The sequence below is a fragment of the Centropristis striata genome, chromosome 4, assembly GCF_030273125.1.
Source record: "Centropristis striata isolate RG_2023a ecotype Rhode Island chromosome 4, C.striata_1.0, whole genome shotgun sequence".
NCBI classification, from domain to species: Eukaryota; Metazoa; Chordata; class Actinopteri; order Perciformes; family Serranidae; genus Centropristis; species Centropristis striata.
Window position 1 is genome coordinate 17,444,693 of NC_081520.1, and position 18,069 is coordinate 17,462,761.

Consider the following 18,069-nt stretch of genomic DNA (forward strand, 5'->3'; position numbering starts at 1 on the left):
GGTTAAGCATACACGAAATGTAACTGCCTCGTCTAATTTGGGCAGCGCTGTTTCAGAGATATACGACCTGGTAAACAGTACCTTGGCTCAACATGCTCCATTAGTCGGCGAAATCCCACATTTTCGGCAACAGAAGGGTTGGTCGATCATCTCGGATATTAAATTCCAGGATTTTGTCTGTTATCTTGTTTGCTTTTAAGCTGTTTCTGGGGAATTTTTCTTGTCGCTGGAAGGCAGCTTCCAGAGTTTGCTGCTGCGGCTCGTCCTTCTTTTTCCCTTCGCTTCTTCTTCTTTTTCGGAGCAATTTCCGATACTGGTATCGGAATCGGAACAACTCCAATACTAATTTGCTGATTGTAGGCATGTTGACAGTAATGTAAGCACATTAAAAAAGGATTAGGATTTCATTTAAAGCACAGCGGAGGCTTGTTACTCTGGTGGACACATTTAACCTTTCTGTGCTCTTCTTGTGGTAAAGATCTTGGTTGCACATAGTCTTGTAATGAGGCCATTTTGTGGTGTAGCTTCTGAATGTTAAGTGGGAATCACTTTATACACATTCAAATTATCTCACAATACTTGAAAACTTAAATAGTACAGTAGTAGTAGAGGTAACTGCTAACTTCCTATTTTAGATCCTGTCTTTGGATAGTAAAATCATCTCTTCCAGCTACTTTTAATGTGATTTCCCTCTGTCTCTTCTTCATTATTGTTCTTTCTGTTTCTGTTTACCTCATGGCAGTTTAGATAAACATGATTGTTTATTTGCTGAATCTAGATAAAGATGAATCATTCTTCTTTCTTTCTCTCACTATGAGTTCTTTCTATTTCTGTCACTCTCCATCCTCCCACCAACAATCTGTCCTCTTCTACTTCTAATTATTGACTGTTTATTATGTTCAGTTTGAATATTAATTCATTAATTTTGTGTTCACCTCACCACCCTTCCAAAGAGGGACATTTAAGTAATGTAAAAAAACCAAAGTGCTTCATTTTTCCACAGGTGAGAGATGGATTATACGTGTGTGTGTGCGTGTGCGTGTGCGTGTGTGTGTGTGTGTGTGTGTGTGTGTGTCATTTGCATCATCTCTGTGATAAGTAGATGCAAAGTAGATGATGAACAGTAGCAGACATTGTTTTACCATATGAAACATCCATAGGAATAATACTTTCATGGGAATTAGCTTTCCATAATTCATTTCCATTGTCTGACTTTTAATTTTCAAACGGCTCATTGACTCTGAAGCAGCCTTCAGACGACAATGAAGACTAATGACCGGCTTTTAGGAGCTGGCAGCTTTTTAAAAGGGAGATAAAATCCACCTTTTCAATCGTTTGGAAACTCTGGGATACAATGGATTAAATGAATTATTTAGATATGAGTGGGAATTTTTATTTATACTTATTGCATAATGTTTACATGTGTTTCTGGAGACTGAATCAAATATGTACGGTAAATTGTGTTAATTGCTAGTTGTATCAGACAGAAATGAGTTAGTACACTGTAAAAAAAAAATCTGTTAAATTTATGGTAAAATACTGGCAGCTATGGTTGCCAGAACTTCACTGTAAAAATGACAGTGAGTGGGTTTTCTACTGTAAATTTAAATGTGAATATCAGCAAAAACTGTAATTTTGACTGAATGGTCCCTTTATTTTTAGGGTAAATGTGTCTTTGTTACAATATGGTATTTCTCCATTAATTTTACATAAACATTTTAATATTTTTACAGTAAAACTGTGTGTTTTGTACTATTCCTTGATTTACGGTAATTAAAAGTGCCATTATGGTGACATGCAATTTTTTATTTTACGCCCTATTTCTCATGCAATTTGAAAGTGTTTTTCTGTAATTTTAAAATGGATATTTTTTACAGTGTACCTGAATCTGGTACAATGCATCTCCCTGTATGAGATCCATTCTTTTAGTACATGGGCTCTGACAAATAATTTCCATCTAATCTGTAAAAAAGCCAAAGTGATGAACACGTTTTGGACAAAAGGCTCACGTCACTTGGTTAAAGCAGTCTAATCCTTCTACAGCCCATAAATTAGAAGAAAAATTGAGAAATTGTTAAGAAGAGAGTTTGAGATAATCTGACATCGTGCTGCTGATCTATCGGCCGCTTCTGCCATGCAAATCTTCCCTTACTGTAGCTGGATTTCTGTATGTAAATCCTCAGCTTGATTTCCCCATGGCCCCGTCTCATTTGACTGCAGGAGTTGATAGAGTAACAGTGCTCGCTGTGTCCCCGGCTCATCTTTCAGCTCTGGACTGATGCATGCTGGGAGCTTTGTGTTGGCTCGTGGGGAAGCAGTGTGACCTGTATAATCCCCTTTTTGAAGTGCAATAATATTTAATTGCAAATATAAATGTAATGCTCAAATATTTGAATGGTGTATACTATACTGAGAAAAACTGCTTTAAAGTTTTTTAAAGTGTTTTAACTGGCCAGCCATAGGGTTATAGGTAGTTAAGTGATATGACACTTAATGTATTGATGATATAATTTTTATGCTCAAAAAACATGATGATTTATTTGACCTTTGACCCCAAAAATGCAGTTACTGCACTCTGTGCGTTACTATTAGAACCTTTTACAGCAGAAGCAGAGTGCAGTAACTATGTTGTTGTCTTCTTTTAGCTTTTATATTTAGTTTTCAGTAAATTAACATTTTCAAATTGATTTTGTTATAAATGTATTTAAAAGTGTTTAACAACTCTATTCAAAGATGTGCGTAATTTAATCTTAATATTATAAAGAAACGTTATATTTTAGTCTTAATATCATTTTATCTCACTTTTTTTTACTTCATCACTATCTAGATAATAAATTCCCTTTCAAATAAACTTATAATTCCAAATATTTTTTATGTCTAAATTAGTATATATATCCAAAGCAGACTGTGGTAAGTGCAATTACTGCTTGGTTTTGAGTTGGATTTTGTGGTTTTCATATAATTATTTCTCTGAAATAAAGCAAAATACAAATCTAAAACTTTGTCACAAGATAAATCAGACATCAAGCAGTTCATTTTTAGTTATAACTCAATTTTGACCAAAAATGTAGTGACCTTTACATTCAAAATCAATAATAGTAATGAATAAGGACAAGGAAATCTGCTGAGTTACAGCATTTTATTTTGTGTAAGTAGGTTTGAACTTTGTTTTATAGTTCAAGCAGCTGAACTACTTTAGATGTTTTATCATAGTGACATTAGAATAACCGTGAGCAATTTCGGCTTGGCTTTACCTAATATAGATAAAGGAACAATTTCTAAAGTCTTTATTTAAACAGGTGTTTTGAAGGTTGACACTGACTGGGGATTTCCACCGGACGCGTTACTGCAGCAGCACGTCAGTTTAGCGAGCCGGCCGTATACACGCGAGATAACGAGATCACGCGATAATCCTGACCATACGGGAGACCGCAAGCTCCCGTGATAAACTTTAAACTCTATTTATACAGTCTATGGATAAACTGTGTGTAGAAAGTAAACAAAAACAACAAAAACCAACTTACTTTGCTTCTCTGAGGTGAAAGATATGTTGATCTGACCATCTATCCTTATAAAAACAATATGTTATGTCATAAATGATTGTATGATGTTCCACTTCAACAATTAGTCTCTTGTCTTCCGTGTCGCCGATCCTCTGAGACCCTTTGATTGATTGATTGCCGATCTGGTGCCCCGGTCATAACATAACGTTGATGTGAAGTAGTTTTAGGCTGCATGAACTGCGTATTGTGTTTTATTTTGAAAGGGGCGGAAGTGTTTTACGCTGAATCTGAGTCGGACTTCCTTTCTGGTGCGATCTGCTCTGTTGAGATTCACGCGAGTTGGCAGCGTCTCGCGGAGAAATAGAAGTCCTACCTAATGCTCGCGTAGAGACGATGACGCGACGCTGCAGTAACGTTACGCTACGCGCCCGGTGGAAATGCTCTCATTGATTAGAGTGTTACCTATTTGCAACGTCATACGCGACGCTGACGTTACGCTGCAGTAACGCGCCCGGTGGAAATCAGGCTTGACATTTACTTACTGATACTTTAGCTAGAACATTCAGTAGTTTTTTCATAAATAAGCAAGGATTCATTGAATATATGTGGATCGAAAAACCTTTGAAACATCTGATTGGGGATAAACACTTTGCAGCTTTTTCTCTCCTCATTTTTGCAACCGATCATCACAGCCTTTGCAGTCAGTTTTAATTTTCAATGTTCAAGTAGAAGGGGAATTCTTTCTGAGTTGGTGTAATATTCAAAAAGTGTGTCTCTTGAATAGAAATCTGCATATGAGTTCATGAGGAGAACATGGTTCTTGCAGAGCTAGAGACAGTGCTTTTATAATTTGGGATGCATGAAGAGTCGAGATGTTCTCTCCAAACAGAAACTTGTTTTTATCAGGCTGTAATCTGTTCATGTGGGCCACAGATTAATAATCCGCGGCGGGCAGTTTGCCTTCTATAATCTAGCCGGCGTGTGGTGATGTCATCGTGGTGGGTGTGAGGATGGAAAGAGTTCAGCATGAGAAGAACGAAGGCGGAGGAGGAGGAGGGAAAGTGAGGGGGCTGGAATCACTGCAGCTAGTTCACTTTGTCAAATGGGCTGTTTGAATGTCTGCACAACACTTCAGAAAAATGAAATCTATAGCATTTTGACATTTACAGGTACCCTGTGGAGTTTTCTCATATTTAATAATAAATTATTTAGTTGTTCTTACCAAAGCCCACACTGTAGTAGTCTGGAGGCCAAACTTTATGTTGAATGTGTTTCTTTCCTCAAAAAAACACTTGCAAACACAGATATTTGTACACTGCAAAAAAGGTGTGTCTAAAAACAAGATAAAAACACTAAATCTGAGGGAAATGATCTTGCTGCATGGACAGATAATTTCACTTGACAAGATTTCTTTAATTAAGATTATTAAATCTAGAAATAAGCATGCTGAATGCTTAAAATGAGAAATTAACTCTTAAAACAAGATAAATTAAAGCTGCAAGCAGAGTGCACTGCAACTTATTTGTTTCTTACCAAAATAAAAAAAACTTTAGATTTAAAAGTGTTAGATAATTTATCTTGTTTTAAGCAGTGTTTTTGCAGTGTAGTAGTCTGGAGGCCAAACTTCATGTTGAATGTATTTCTTTCCTAAAAACACTTTGTTGGAATATTTTAAACCTGCATTATTTACATACATGGTTACATCAGCTATCTAGTCTGGGTGTCCCCATGCTTCCTTGCGCGCTTGATTTCGTTTCAAACTGCAAGGCAGCATGGTGTCCATGGGCGATTCTTAGCCCAGTGTTCTAGATAGTTTAGAGACAAAGTTTATTTTAAAAGAAGAACAACGTTTGGCTTTACACTCCTTTATCACCACCAAAAAGGATGTTTTAGCCTTGCCGAGAAACAGGATTTAGCAAAAGCCTAATCTACCAACTAGCCCCATTAGCGGCTAAGCTAACGGGGTTTAGCCAGACCCCAGTCGTTGTGGTTGTTACTACTACTATCACTCCTAATAATGCTAACCTCTCTGATATGCTCCTCGTTTTTTTGGAAAAATATATGTCTGAAGAGTGTGCGTATGTGGAGTATCCTTCCTTGCACAAACAGCAGTAATCGTTCGGCGCCATCATGTAAACATCAGTCGTCTTCTGTCGCTCTACATACGTCATCTGGTATAACTGATACGATTGGCTAAGAGCTACGTACAGACGCTATGATAGACATTCGTAGCGCCCAATAAACGGCTCTGGACGATCTTAAGCCACGCTTCCTCTACCGAAAAATGAATAAGTGGTCTCCAGACTAGATCTCATTTGTGATATAGTCTGGCGTTAGCTATCAGTCTTCCTCTTTTCTTACAAAGTGGAGACCTGCCAATCAAACATTTCTCCATTGTTCAACTGTTGAAAACTTAATAGGGCCCCTTTCAATCTTGATGTGTGAGGCTGTAATGAAGAGGAAGAAGCTTTGTTTTTCTGACAGCATTCTCTCCATCCTTCCTTCTTTGTTTCTCTCTCCCATGCTGTCCATAAACAACCACACAACCTGGTGTCTGGTGTTGTTTTCCTTCTCTACTCTCTGACTCACACTCACACACGGAGTCTAAATTATTAAAACCAGTCAAGTTTCCTGTATGCTCTTTTACCCCTGAGAAACTCTAAACCATTGATTCACAGAGCAGCAGGAGCACGTATCCATAACACTCTCCTACAGCAGCTGCTTGTGTTTATATCCAAACAAATGAGCCCAAATATTAAAATATTCAGGAAACAGCTACTCATGGGTTCTATACTGAAATTATCCTAATTATCTTATCATAATGTGGTCAAGTTAATGTGTTAATTGTCATTTAGTAGCCATTGCAAAGTGCTCAATACTGTTTTCTTTGCAACTTTTTGGGCTGAACTGTGTTTTTCCTTGTTTTTATATTGACACTTCTAAATGTGATATGATTTAGAGCATGGGTCTCAAACTAGCGGCCCGCGGGCCAATTGTCGCCATTGTGACGATATTTTGTGGCCCCCACCTTGACATGAAAGTTTAATGTGAGTTTTATATGAATGGCACTTTATTGTGTTTTGTCTGGAAGGTTCCTTTAATGTCTTTTTTTTTAAATAATTTTTTGTCTTTTTTTAATAATTTTGTTTCTTTTTTAATAATTTTGTGTATTTTTTTCGGGTCATTTTGTGTATTTTTTTTTTTCTTTTCTTTTTTGGTCATTTTGTGTCTTTTTTGGTCATTTTGTGTCTTTTTTAAGTAATTTGGTTTTCTTTCTGTCATTTTGTGTCTTTTTTTTTGTCATTTTGATACTGCCGCCAGGTAATTTGAGTTTGAGACCCCTGGTTTAGAGTAAAGTACTAACTTACTTAGTAATTGAGGTTAACCAGTTAGTTTACTGGATTGTATCTTGGAACTACAGTAGGTTGTTTATATGCACTGTAAACAAATGTGTTTAATTTACGGTAAAATACCGGCAGCTTTGGTTGCCAGAACTTCACCGTAAAAATACAGTTAGTGGGTTTTTCTACTGTAAATTTAATTGTAATTTAGACTGAGTTGTCCCTTTATTTATATTTATATATATACAGTTTTAAAGTTTTGTACTTTTCCTTGATTTACGGTAATTAAAAGCGTCTTCTACGGTGATATTCAATTTTTAATTTTTACGCCCTATTTCTGATGCAATTTGACTGTGTTTTACTGTTATTTCTACAAACATTGTTTACAGTGTGCTGTTTCCACCTTGAAAACCGTATCCTGAGCTTTAAATCGCAGTAACTTGATTTTTTTTTTCTTTTATTACTTTATTGCAGGTTATGAAATTACAAATATTAGCAGCTTCATCACATATTCAATTCATCCTGCCACATTTATGCATTTTTTACAAGAGGCAGTGCCAAAAGAATAAAAAAAAAAATAAATATTCATGTTTAATTGTTTGCTGATTCAATTAATTATTTCATTGAGGAAAAGAAAGAGAAGAAAAGAGAAAAAAAAGTACCTTTAATTGAACCTAAAACCTCTCTCTCCTGTCCAGATGACACGGTGTCAGCCGGCAGTAACATGGACATGGAGGACCGAGTTTCTCACCTGGAGCAGAAGCTGCAGCTGCAGGAAGACGAGATCCAGCTGTTGAAGTCCGCTCTGGCTGACGCTCTGCGCCGGCTGGGCTACTGTGAGGAGCAGAGCCTGGTGATGCAACCTGGAGGCGTCCATGCTGCTGGGAGGAGACCTCTGGCCACCACAGCTTCAGCACAGCCTACCAAGGGTAAGAAGGAAACTGGTGACAAGAGAGACAACTTCTAGTCAGTTAATCTTCTCGTCATTTACAGTTTATGATATCAGTCACAGTAAAAAGTCAAACAAGCAAACAGTATATAGACGGGTAAGAACAGAATAATCCATTAACACTCTGAAAAATGAATTATTGGAATATAATTGGGGAATGATATATAGAGAAAAAGATGTTGACCTTGCATATAATGAGTTTCTGAGAATATTCTCCTCATTATATGATAAGCATTGTCCAATTAAGAAATATAACAGAAAATACTACACAAATTGTCCTTGGATTTCAAAAGGTTTACAAAATGCCTGTAAAAAGAAAAATACACTTTACAGGGATTTCATAAGACATAGAACTAAAGAGGCAGAATATAAATATAAAAAATATAAAAATAAGTTAACTGATATTATTTCAAGTAAGAAGGATTACTACAAAAGGATATTAGATGATAATAAAAATAACATTAAAGGAATATGGAAAATACTAAACAATATAATAAGAAGGGGATCTAAACCATAGACTGTATATAAATAATGGACGTAGTCACCGTGACGTCACCCATTGGTTTGCGGACTGCCCGTTGGAAGCCTCGAGTTCAGCGTTACACTCGTCGCCATCTTGCGTCGCCATCATGTTTCCGATACGCGGAGCAGACCATAATTGGACTGTGGCGGAGCGTGAGGGATCACGACACTGACTACACGCATCTCTACACCGGCAACCCGACTGAGAGAAGCCGCTGCTAATTCATGTTAGCATTAACTGGAGCATTAACTGGGATGTTAGTTTTGGCTAGCAAAAAACAAAAACAAAATGTATCTTTCTTACCTCAGAAAACTGAGCAGCGACTCCTTGGAGTGTCTGTTAGTCCAACCAAACACTGAACAAGACATTTAATGAACAAAACGTTCAAATAAACTGTCATTAAGTGAAAATATAGTGTGAAAGGGTCAAAGTTATGAGACCAAACCGCTAAACGTCCTCTTTTCTATCTATATAACGTTATATATAACTTTATTGACACGTTGCCGTGGATACGCTCTGCTTCTCCCCTGGTGACGGCTCGCCTTGTCAGTGACCTGTCAATCAAAGCTAGAAACGCCCCAAATCATACGATTCTTTATCTTCTATTTTCTTCTAAATGGGGCCATTATAAGAACTATTGACATCAAATTGTCTTGAAGAAGATTTTTTACTAGCGATTGAGAACATAATGTTGTCCCTGAAATTTTTTTCTGAGGTAATAAATCAAGTGAGAAGTTTTCAAATTTTGCACTGAAATTAATGGGCAGATTTCTTTTGCAGCCAAACTTAGCACCCTCTACTGGAATTTTCGGTGAATTGCAGGCTTTATGCACTTCCTGGTGGCTTCCATGCTCAGGCACGGAGATTGCCGCCTGATCTAAACACAATAGTCTACCTAAGCATTTTATGGACAAGAATATTGAAAACTATAAAATGAAAGAGGTGGCAAACCGCTTCAATGAGTTTTTATAAGTGTGGGACCTGACCTTGCAAGAAAAATCCCTGAGTCAGGTACATATGATGAGTATTTATCAGAGAGAAATCATTGTTCATTGTTTCTTCAAGCAGTGGATGAAAATTAAATTTTGAATATTGTTAAAAAGTGTAAGCACAAAGAGTCCACTGACTTTAAAGATATCAATATGTCACTAGTAAAAAAGGTAATTGGGGGAATTTCAAAGCCATTAACATACATTTGTAATTTATCATTTCAAACCGGTTCATTTCCCCAAAAAATGAAAATAGCTAAAGTCATACCTCTGTTCAAGGCTGGAAACAAACATCATTTCACAAACTATAGACCTGTCTCCTTGCTACCACAATTCGCAAAAATTTTGGAAAAACTCTGGAATAACTCTTCAACAACAGATTGGACGACGAGATGTACTTAAGTTAAGTGACGTCACTTCATGTAAAATTGTTTGCTTTTGGTTTCACACAACACATGAACCCTGGTCTCCTGGGAAAAGTCCGGAATTGTTTGATCCACCTGATCAACACATTTTCATACTTTATACAACTTTCCCTCGCTCAGCCTTTTGCTTTCACACTCTGTAGCATCACTTCTGCCTTGGCATCACTCATAATTACCACAGCCTTTAGAGGGCAGCACACTGAATGAGCTAGTAACCTACTCCACCTACTAGAGCCCTATTGATAACCAATCATCAATGCCATTCAATATTATGATAATGACCAAATTTGCTCTCGTTTGTCGAAATGTAGAATAAATCAATGGACTGCTGCTGCTCCCTGTCTACACCTTATGAGTTCATTCTGGTATTTTATTTTCCATTGTCACTAGTGGAAATGTCAAACACTGAAAAACTCATTAACTAAATCAATACAATAAAAAATGTAGGCGACCTTCCAAAGTACTGCATGGTTCAAAATGCAGAGGTCTGAGGCTAAATTAACCCCAACACCTGCAGACTACCTTATGATATCAAATACACAGAATCTTTTGCTTATTTGATCTAGAAACACAGCATATTAAAGTTTTACTGCACATACTGTCACAGATGGCAGGGACAACATCCTGTACAAAGTTACAGCATCAGATTTAGAAATGATTAACAACTATCAGTTCCTCTTTTGGTAATGCTAATAGTATGTCTTTTTTTTTTGCCTTTCAGTGCGTCAGCTCCTGCAGGCTCTTCCCTCCAGACCTCTGAGCAATGGCTACGTTCAACAGAAACGCCTCCTCTCCTCCCCTTCCTCTCCTAAGAAGGAGGTGCTACAGTCCATTAAAAGGTATATATAAAAACCAGCAAAATGTATTCACAGTGTAACTTTATATTTAGCATTGGCCTGGGGGAATAGAGTTGAAGAAGGGTAAAGATAGGTTTTAAATGTCAAAACATACAGATTTTTTTTTTAACTCCTCTCCTTCAGGAAGAGTATGTCCACAGAGCGTCTCACCCTGGTGAGGAGAGAGATGGGAGCAGAGAGTCGGAGTCGAACCACCTCCTCCAGCAGCTCCGGAGGAGGCAAAAGGTAACGGCCTTGTCCATGGTAATGGTGCGCTTTGTGTAGATTAGGGCTGGGCGATATGGACCAAAAGTCATATCCCGATATATTTAGTCTGAATATCTATATACGATATATATCCCAATATTTTTATCGCAACGTGAGACCAAATGTTCAGTCAAAGTCAAATATGACATGTCACAATTTCTTTATTTAAGTGAACATAAAAACTGGAGAACAGGAGAATCTTTTTTTGCAAATCAAAGCTGCTTAAAGTGCACATTAAAATAAAAAATATATTAACTAAAAATAGCCTATGAAATAAAATAGGCCAACCTTTTTTTGAAATAAATACATTTATATGAGAAGAGAATAACGAACATTACAAAATAACTAAATATGAGAAATCCCAGTAAAGGCAGCATTTATATATAAAGCAGCTTGCCTGAATCAAGGATCACAGCTCAAATTTGAACTAAATCGATATATGCGATGGTCTAATTCCATATTACATTTAAAAATATATCGATATATCTTTTATATCAATATATCGCCCTTATACTGAACACCTCCTAATATCTGGGATACTAAAAAACAACCATCAGTCACATTTTACACAAAGGGAGATGCATAAAACACGATACTACATGAACCCGATGTTGGCCTGAAAACTAACTACAAAGTCTTCATTCTGCATCTAACGAGCTCAGAGAACATGTTTGTGTGTCTGTGGAGGATCTCAGTGAGTCACTTCAGATTGTTCTAATGAGCTGTCTTACCTCTCTACTCTCTCTTCTCTTTCTGTCTGCAGACAGACAAGAGCAGCACACAGTCTGACCACAGTTAAACTGTGTTATTGTGTGGCAATAAGGAAACGTCTTTGGTTACAGCAAGACTGACATTAAGCTATCATTATTATTATTATTATCATTATTGTAATAATGATAATAACTCCCCCACTCAAATGTGTTTTTATTCTGTTCATGCCACCTAAACGGTTCTTACCTTGACTTTACTGACCTGTATCACTGCGAGGTTTGTCACTGGAGTGGTGCGTTCACATTCCTCTGCTGAAGGGGAAGAGGTCTGTGCACTTCCCTAAAATCTGAGATTCAAACACAAGCTACACTGCAAAAAAGTTGTGTCTAAAAACAAGATCAAAACACTAAATCTGAGGTAAATGATCTTGCTGCATGGACAGATAATTTCACTTGATAAGATTTCTTAAATAAAGATTATTAAATCTAGAAATAAGCATGTTGAACACTTAAAATAAGACATTACCTCTTAAAACAATATATCTGTTGTACCAGATATTAGATATGTAGATATTTTACTTTTTTAATTTCAGAGTACTGAATGTGTTTAATACTCTGGTGACCTGGCTCTCTCCCAATGCATGCTGTAATAGTTTCCATCCCCACATTACCCTGATAAGCACATGTAGAAAATGGATGGGTGAATTATTAAAGATAATGGTGTAAGAAAAAGCATTTGCAATGTAAATTCTCTCAGTTGCCCCACTGTAGTTTGATATTGAACCAGCCCATAAAGTTCAGATATTAAAAAAGCAGAAAACAAGCATGCAAGTAATGTAGACCATCCAACTCCAGTTGTTTCAAAAGCTGTCATGTTACTTTAACTTTATTAAATGCACATTATTTACTGTCTCTTGAGAATGATAGCTACACCTACAAATATATTGTATCATGACAGTAGGTGCAGTATCGTAAACCTTTTGTGGATAAAATGAGTATGAATACTTAGAGCAATACACCCTTTTAGTGGCAAAGCCAAACTAACCTCATCACAGCAGCAGTTTAAAGCTTTTGGAAACTGCTGACAAATGCGTCTGACATAATTATATTATGACAAGAAAGACATTTTTATATTTTTTCTCTATCCTTAATTATTTCATCCTCTGCATAATCCGTTTCAATGCCAAATTCCAAGGTGAAAAACTGATTTGTCCACCTTTTTAAAAATGTTTTTCATATAATTTTGCTTAAAAGAGAAAAGGTACTGCATGGGGACTCCCCAATCTAACTTTGATTAAAGTTTTTTTTTTTTTTTTTTTACCTTTTTAGTGTTTTTATAAGTTTATAGCTGACTCAAGCTTAAATAAATCAGACTGTGTTTTTGAAAAGAGAGCAGCATCATCACCATTAGCATCATGTGTCTCATCATCATCTGTGTCTGCTACATTTGCTCAGTCAGCTCTTCCTGTTCGCCTGCAGTAAATCTCGGCTGTCGCAGTGAATTATGTTTTATAGTCAACTGGCTGTTAGTCTCTGTGAGCCTGATGGACAGTGAAGTATCCACACAGATCACTTGTCATCAGTAAGCAAACCTGGAGGATGTTTGCCTGAGGCTACACAGAGTCACACACACTTAACTTTATTCTCTTTTCCTTCCTTTCCTTCTAAATTATTTTTCTTCTCATGAACAGTTAAACCTTCTTTATGAAGGTATTATTGGTGCAAAAGACAGTGGAATTTGTAGTTGTTCAGTGATTGTGTATGCATATAAGTAAATTTGTTGCGTACTTGTAGATTTGTTTTCTCCATAAATACAACACTTACACGTTCACAAATTCTTAATTACAGGTGCACAAATCCTATTTTACAAGTCACAGATTAAAAAACTGACACGCTCACATTTTTGCTCCTATTGTTGTCGGATATTGGGTGCATAACATATCAAACATTGTGAAGTTGTGGATAAAAATCCTGTTCTTCTACAAGGACAAAAAAAGTCCGGCTGTGGGCGATTTGTGATTTGTAGTTGAAGGAAACAGAATTTGTGACCCGTTGGGAAGATTCGAGCAGCTGTACTTATCGATTTGTGTTTTTGTGAGAAAATATTTCACATACATTGAACATTTATTGCACAAGATCACATTCAGATTTGCACATATTCAAATTTTGTCGACAACTTAACATTGTTTGATACAGGTACACAAATATGTTTTGCACCAAATATCCGACAACAACAGGAGCAAAAATGTGAGCGTGTCAGTTTTTTTAATCTGTGACTTGTAAAATAGGATTTGTGCACCTGTAATTAAGAATTTGTGAATTTGTAAGAGTTGTGTTGTATTTGTGGAGAAATTTTTTTTTTTTACAAGTACACAACTATGTGACATATAGAGTATGTGACTGCAAATTTACTGATTCCAAATTCCAAATTCCAAATTCCACTGTTAGAGGTGCTCAAATCTTTTGCACCAATAATATCTTCATAATTCTTCTCCTTTCTTGCTGTTTTTTCTTCAATCAGCATCCACACTTCTTTTCCTTTCCTTCCCAAGCATCTTTTCCTTTTCATCTCCTCTCCTCTCTCATGTCTTTCTGCTGAGATCACATTTCCACCATGAAAGGGGGGTGTGGTTACAGGTCAGAGGGGGAGGGTCTGCACAGGCAGGAAACGTGTTGTGATTGGCTGATGAGGCCTCTCCAGCCTGAGCTAAAAGTTTGCTGAGTGAAGGAGGAAGTTGTGTGTTGCTGTAGCTGTTGAACAGGACAGGAACCGCTCTGACTGCTCACCACTGTTGACTGTTACTGTAACGGAAACCTTGCAGCCATGAAGAGATCTTCCAGGTAAATAACCGCTTTATTATAGGTAATCATTAACAGAGAGAGCGGGAGAGGATTTACTCATAAAAGCTTTTAGGAAGAGAAAGACTTGTGCTCTTACTGATTCATTTCATGGCACAAACATGAAGTTAATGTATGTGTTCACTGAAGGAAAGTGTGTTGCTTTAGTGTATGGAAAAACAGCTTTTAAAGTCAAGTGGATGCATTTGTGGGAAAAATTTTTTAAAAACTTTCTTTGTGTGCCACATCCAGCTGTTCCCTCATCTGTTGTTTGACTAGTGTTTAAATAGATTACAGATTGCACAATGAAACAAAGTGGTGTGGTTTGCAAAATGCAGTCAACATCTAAAAGTTTTCAGTCTAAAAGTTAAAAAAAAGAAAAGCCTGTTGTCAGCTGCTCTGGCTTAACGACAGCCTGAGGAAGTTGTGTTGTTTTATGAAACTCTGTTGTCACGCAAAGCGTTTGATGCAGTGTGAGTCTCTGTCTGCAGGGCTCTGTGTGGCTCTGGGGAGGGGCTGCAGCATAGTAACATGCATACAACAGAAACAAGAGCCAGCTGTGTTAGTCGACCACGGATTAATAACAGGACGATGAAAAAGTACCTAAATGAGTCAGTTCGAGGAGAATTAGTCACAGTTTAATCGGGCATGAAGCTTAAAGTGCCACTGCAAAAAAGGTGTGTCTAAAAACAAGATAAAAACACTAAATCTGAGGGAAATTATCATGCTGCATGGACAGATAATTTACCTTGACAAGATTTCTTAAATTACGATTGTTAAATCTAGAAATAAGCATGTTTATCGCTTAAAATAAGAAATTAAAGCAGCAACAGCGATGAAAAAAAGATTTAAAACAAGAAATTATCTAACACTTTTAAGTCTAAAGTTTTTAAAGAGTTAATTTCTTATTTTAAGAGTTAAACATGCTTATTTCTAGATTTAATGATCTTAATTTAAGAAATCTTGTCAAGTGAAATTATCTGTAATTTCCCTCAGATTTAGTGTTTTTATCTTGTTTATAGACACACCTTTTTTGCAATGTGAATTGTTCTGTATTATGAGAACCTGCTTTTCATTAAGAAAGCTCTGTTGATTAATTACAGTGATATTCTTCATCTGATCAGAGATAATATTTAATCTGACTTTTATGGAAAACATCAAGTAATTTTCAGTTTAATTGTGGTGCCTTTTTCTGAAGTGGATCCTAATATATTTCTCATTATGTCACAGGTGCTTTCAATTATGCGTCTAATTATGGTGGAAACAAACAAACATTTCATATATCTGCCCGGTTATGAAACACACACACACACACACACACACACATACACACACACACACACACACACACACACTTACTGATGGGATGAGTAAATGTAAAGTGACAGTAGAGCAGTCACTCTGTGCTCAGCAGTTCTGTCAGTTCAATGATTGTTCTGTTAAATCTGATTGATTCTGATAGCAGACAGACAGGACATAGCTGCTGATTCTGTATTGCAGATTGAAGTCCACAGAACATTATGTCCATGTGGAACAAACCACCTCACATCACCCACTGTCGTTCTGTGTTTTGCCGCCTGGGGAGGTGCACAGTTGTACCTTGATTACAATTAATTTACAGGTTTCCCCAGTGAGATTCTAATTCATTTATTCATTTCTTAAAGCTGTGGAGAATCTTGTAACTGAGACCTCAATGCATCCTGCAGCAGTGTGACCACAGACGGGAGGCAGATGTAGTTGTTACGATTACCAATTCTGCTCAGCTTGCAAAAACTCTGATAGCATTGATTGGACTTCCTGTTTAACATGCAACAAACACATTGACCACATCTCTGCAGGGAAACATTTTGCACCACTAAAACCAGGTTTTTTGCCACAACAAACCGGTTTAACATCAGCATGACTGCCTTTAAATTGTAAACACTGGAATAGATCTATGCAAATACAAGGAATAAGGAAACTGTTTGCATACACTGCAAAACAGGTGTGTCTAAAAACAAGATAAAAACACTATATCTGAGGGAAATGATCTTGCTGCATGGACAGATAATTTCACACACATTATTCAAATTCAAGATTTCTTAAATTTAGATTATTAAAGCTAGAAATAAGCATGTTGAATGCTTAAAATAAGAAATTAAATCGTAAACAAGATAAATTAAAGCTTTATCTTGTTTTAAGAGTTAACTTCTGATTTGACGCGTTCAACATGCTTATTTCTAGATTTAATAATCTTAATGTAATTAATCTCTTGGTTTTATACTGGTTCTAAATGGTTTTATTCTGGTTTTAAATGGTTTTATTCTGGTTTTATGTGGGTTTTATTCTGGTTTTAAGTGGTTTGAACTGGTTTGAACTGTTTTTTTCTGATTTTATGTGGTTTTATTCTTGTTTTAAGAGTTAATTTCTGATTTTAAGCGTTCAACATGCTTATATCTAGATTTAGATCTTAATTTAAAAAATATTGTCAAGTGAAATTATCTGTCCATGCAGCAAGATCATTTCCCTCAGATTTAGTGTTTTTTTATCTTGTTTTTAGACTTTTTTGCAGTGTGCAAATACAAGGAATAAGGAAACTGTTGGCATAATGATCAACCAAGCTGACTCTGTTTCATGGGACAGAAAGCTTTGGTGGAAATTAAAATTAAAATTGAATACATATGTGTGCATAGTTGTGGTCCCACCATAACCTCTGTAAACAAGATTTAACAACTGGAATAAATAAATTGTCCTCTGTTAGATTAAAACCATGCAAATTCTGATGCGGAAAAGATTTGCATCGTGTTGAAAAGATTGCGATCTTTGCCGTTGTTAAATCAAATCTTTCTTCCCCTCTCTCCTTATCTCTGTTATTTCTTCTCTCTGATGCCACAGTGACTTTAGAGCGGATAAGTCGGATGTTAAATGGAACAGTTTGGTCTTTTAGTGCATCTTTTGTTCAGTGAAGATGATCAGATATGTTTGTGCCCATTAACTAAACCACTGCAGTACTTCAGTCGTAATGCAGCAGGAAATGGACGCACACTCAACTGGTCCCACCACACCCACAGTCCAGTTCCATCAGTCTACAATATGCATCTTCTCTCTGCCTGCATCACTGGGATAAAACCCTTTTACAACAACTCCATCCCTGCTCCAACACCCAGCATAATGAAACACTTTAATATAATCATATTATGTAATTTCAACCCATTTCGTCCTAAAACGCCAGAAAGAAATGCCTGGAAAACCACTGGGCGATTTCAAAATAATCTCCTAAAACCTGAAGTTTTTCTGGAAATTCAACAGAAGTGTCAATGCTTCCTACTAAATAATCGATTTTTCAGCCTCTGTAGCAGATAGAAATGGCCAAGAGACCGAAAATAGGTGGAAAAAACTACAAATACTACATAATTTTGACTTTTATCTCATAATTTAAACTTTCTATCTCATAATCTTGACTTTTTATGTCATATTTTGACTTTTCAGCTCATAATTTTTACTATTTATCTCATAATTTTGACTTTTTATCTCATAATTTTGACTTTTTATCTCAGACTTTCAACTTTTTATCTCTATAAATAAACTATTAGGAGTCTTAATTTAACAGGTAAGCTTTCAGTCTTAACTTAAAATTATTGAGGGATGAAGATAATTTAACTACATGAATATTAGAATTCCTGCTGTATGGAGCCTCTGTAACCTTTAT

General features: G+C 36.4%; 1 protein-coding gene across 2 annotated transcripts in view; it reads left to right on the forward strand.

Annotated features, from left to right (window-relative positions):
* Window positions 1-18,069, forward strand: part of eml2 (EMAP like 2) — a 54,025-nt gene that overhangs the window by 13,796 nt on the left and 22,160 nt on the right. The window contains exons 2-4 of one of the 2 annotated variants that reach the window (XM_059332004.1): window positions 7,543-7,773; window positions 10,452-10,569; window positions 10,711-10,812. In XM_059332004.1, the coding sequence (XP_059187987.1) occupies window positions 7,543-7,773; window positions 10,452-10,569; window positions 10,711-10,812 (451 nt within the window). Of the gene's footprint in view, window positions 1-7,542; window positions 7,774-10,451; window positions 10,570-10,710; window positions 10,813-14,264; window positions 14,385-18,069 lie in introns of those variants that run through there. The other variant, XM_059332005.1, reaches the window with a different exon arrangement.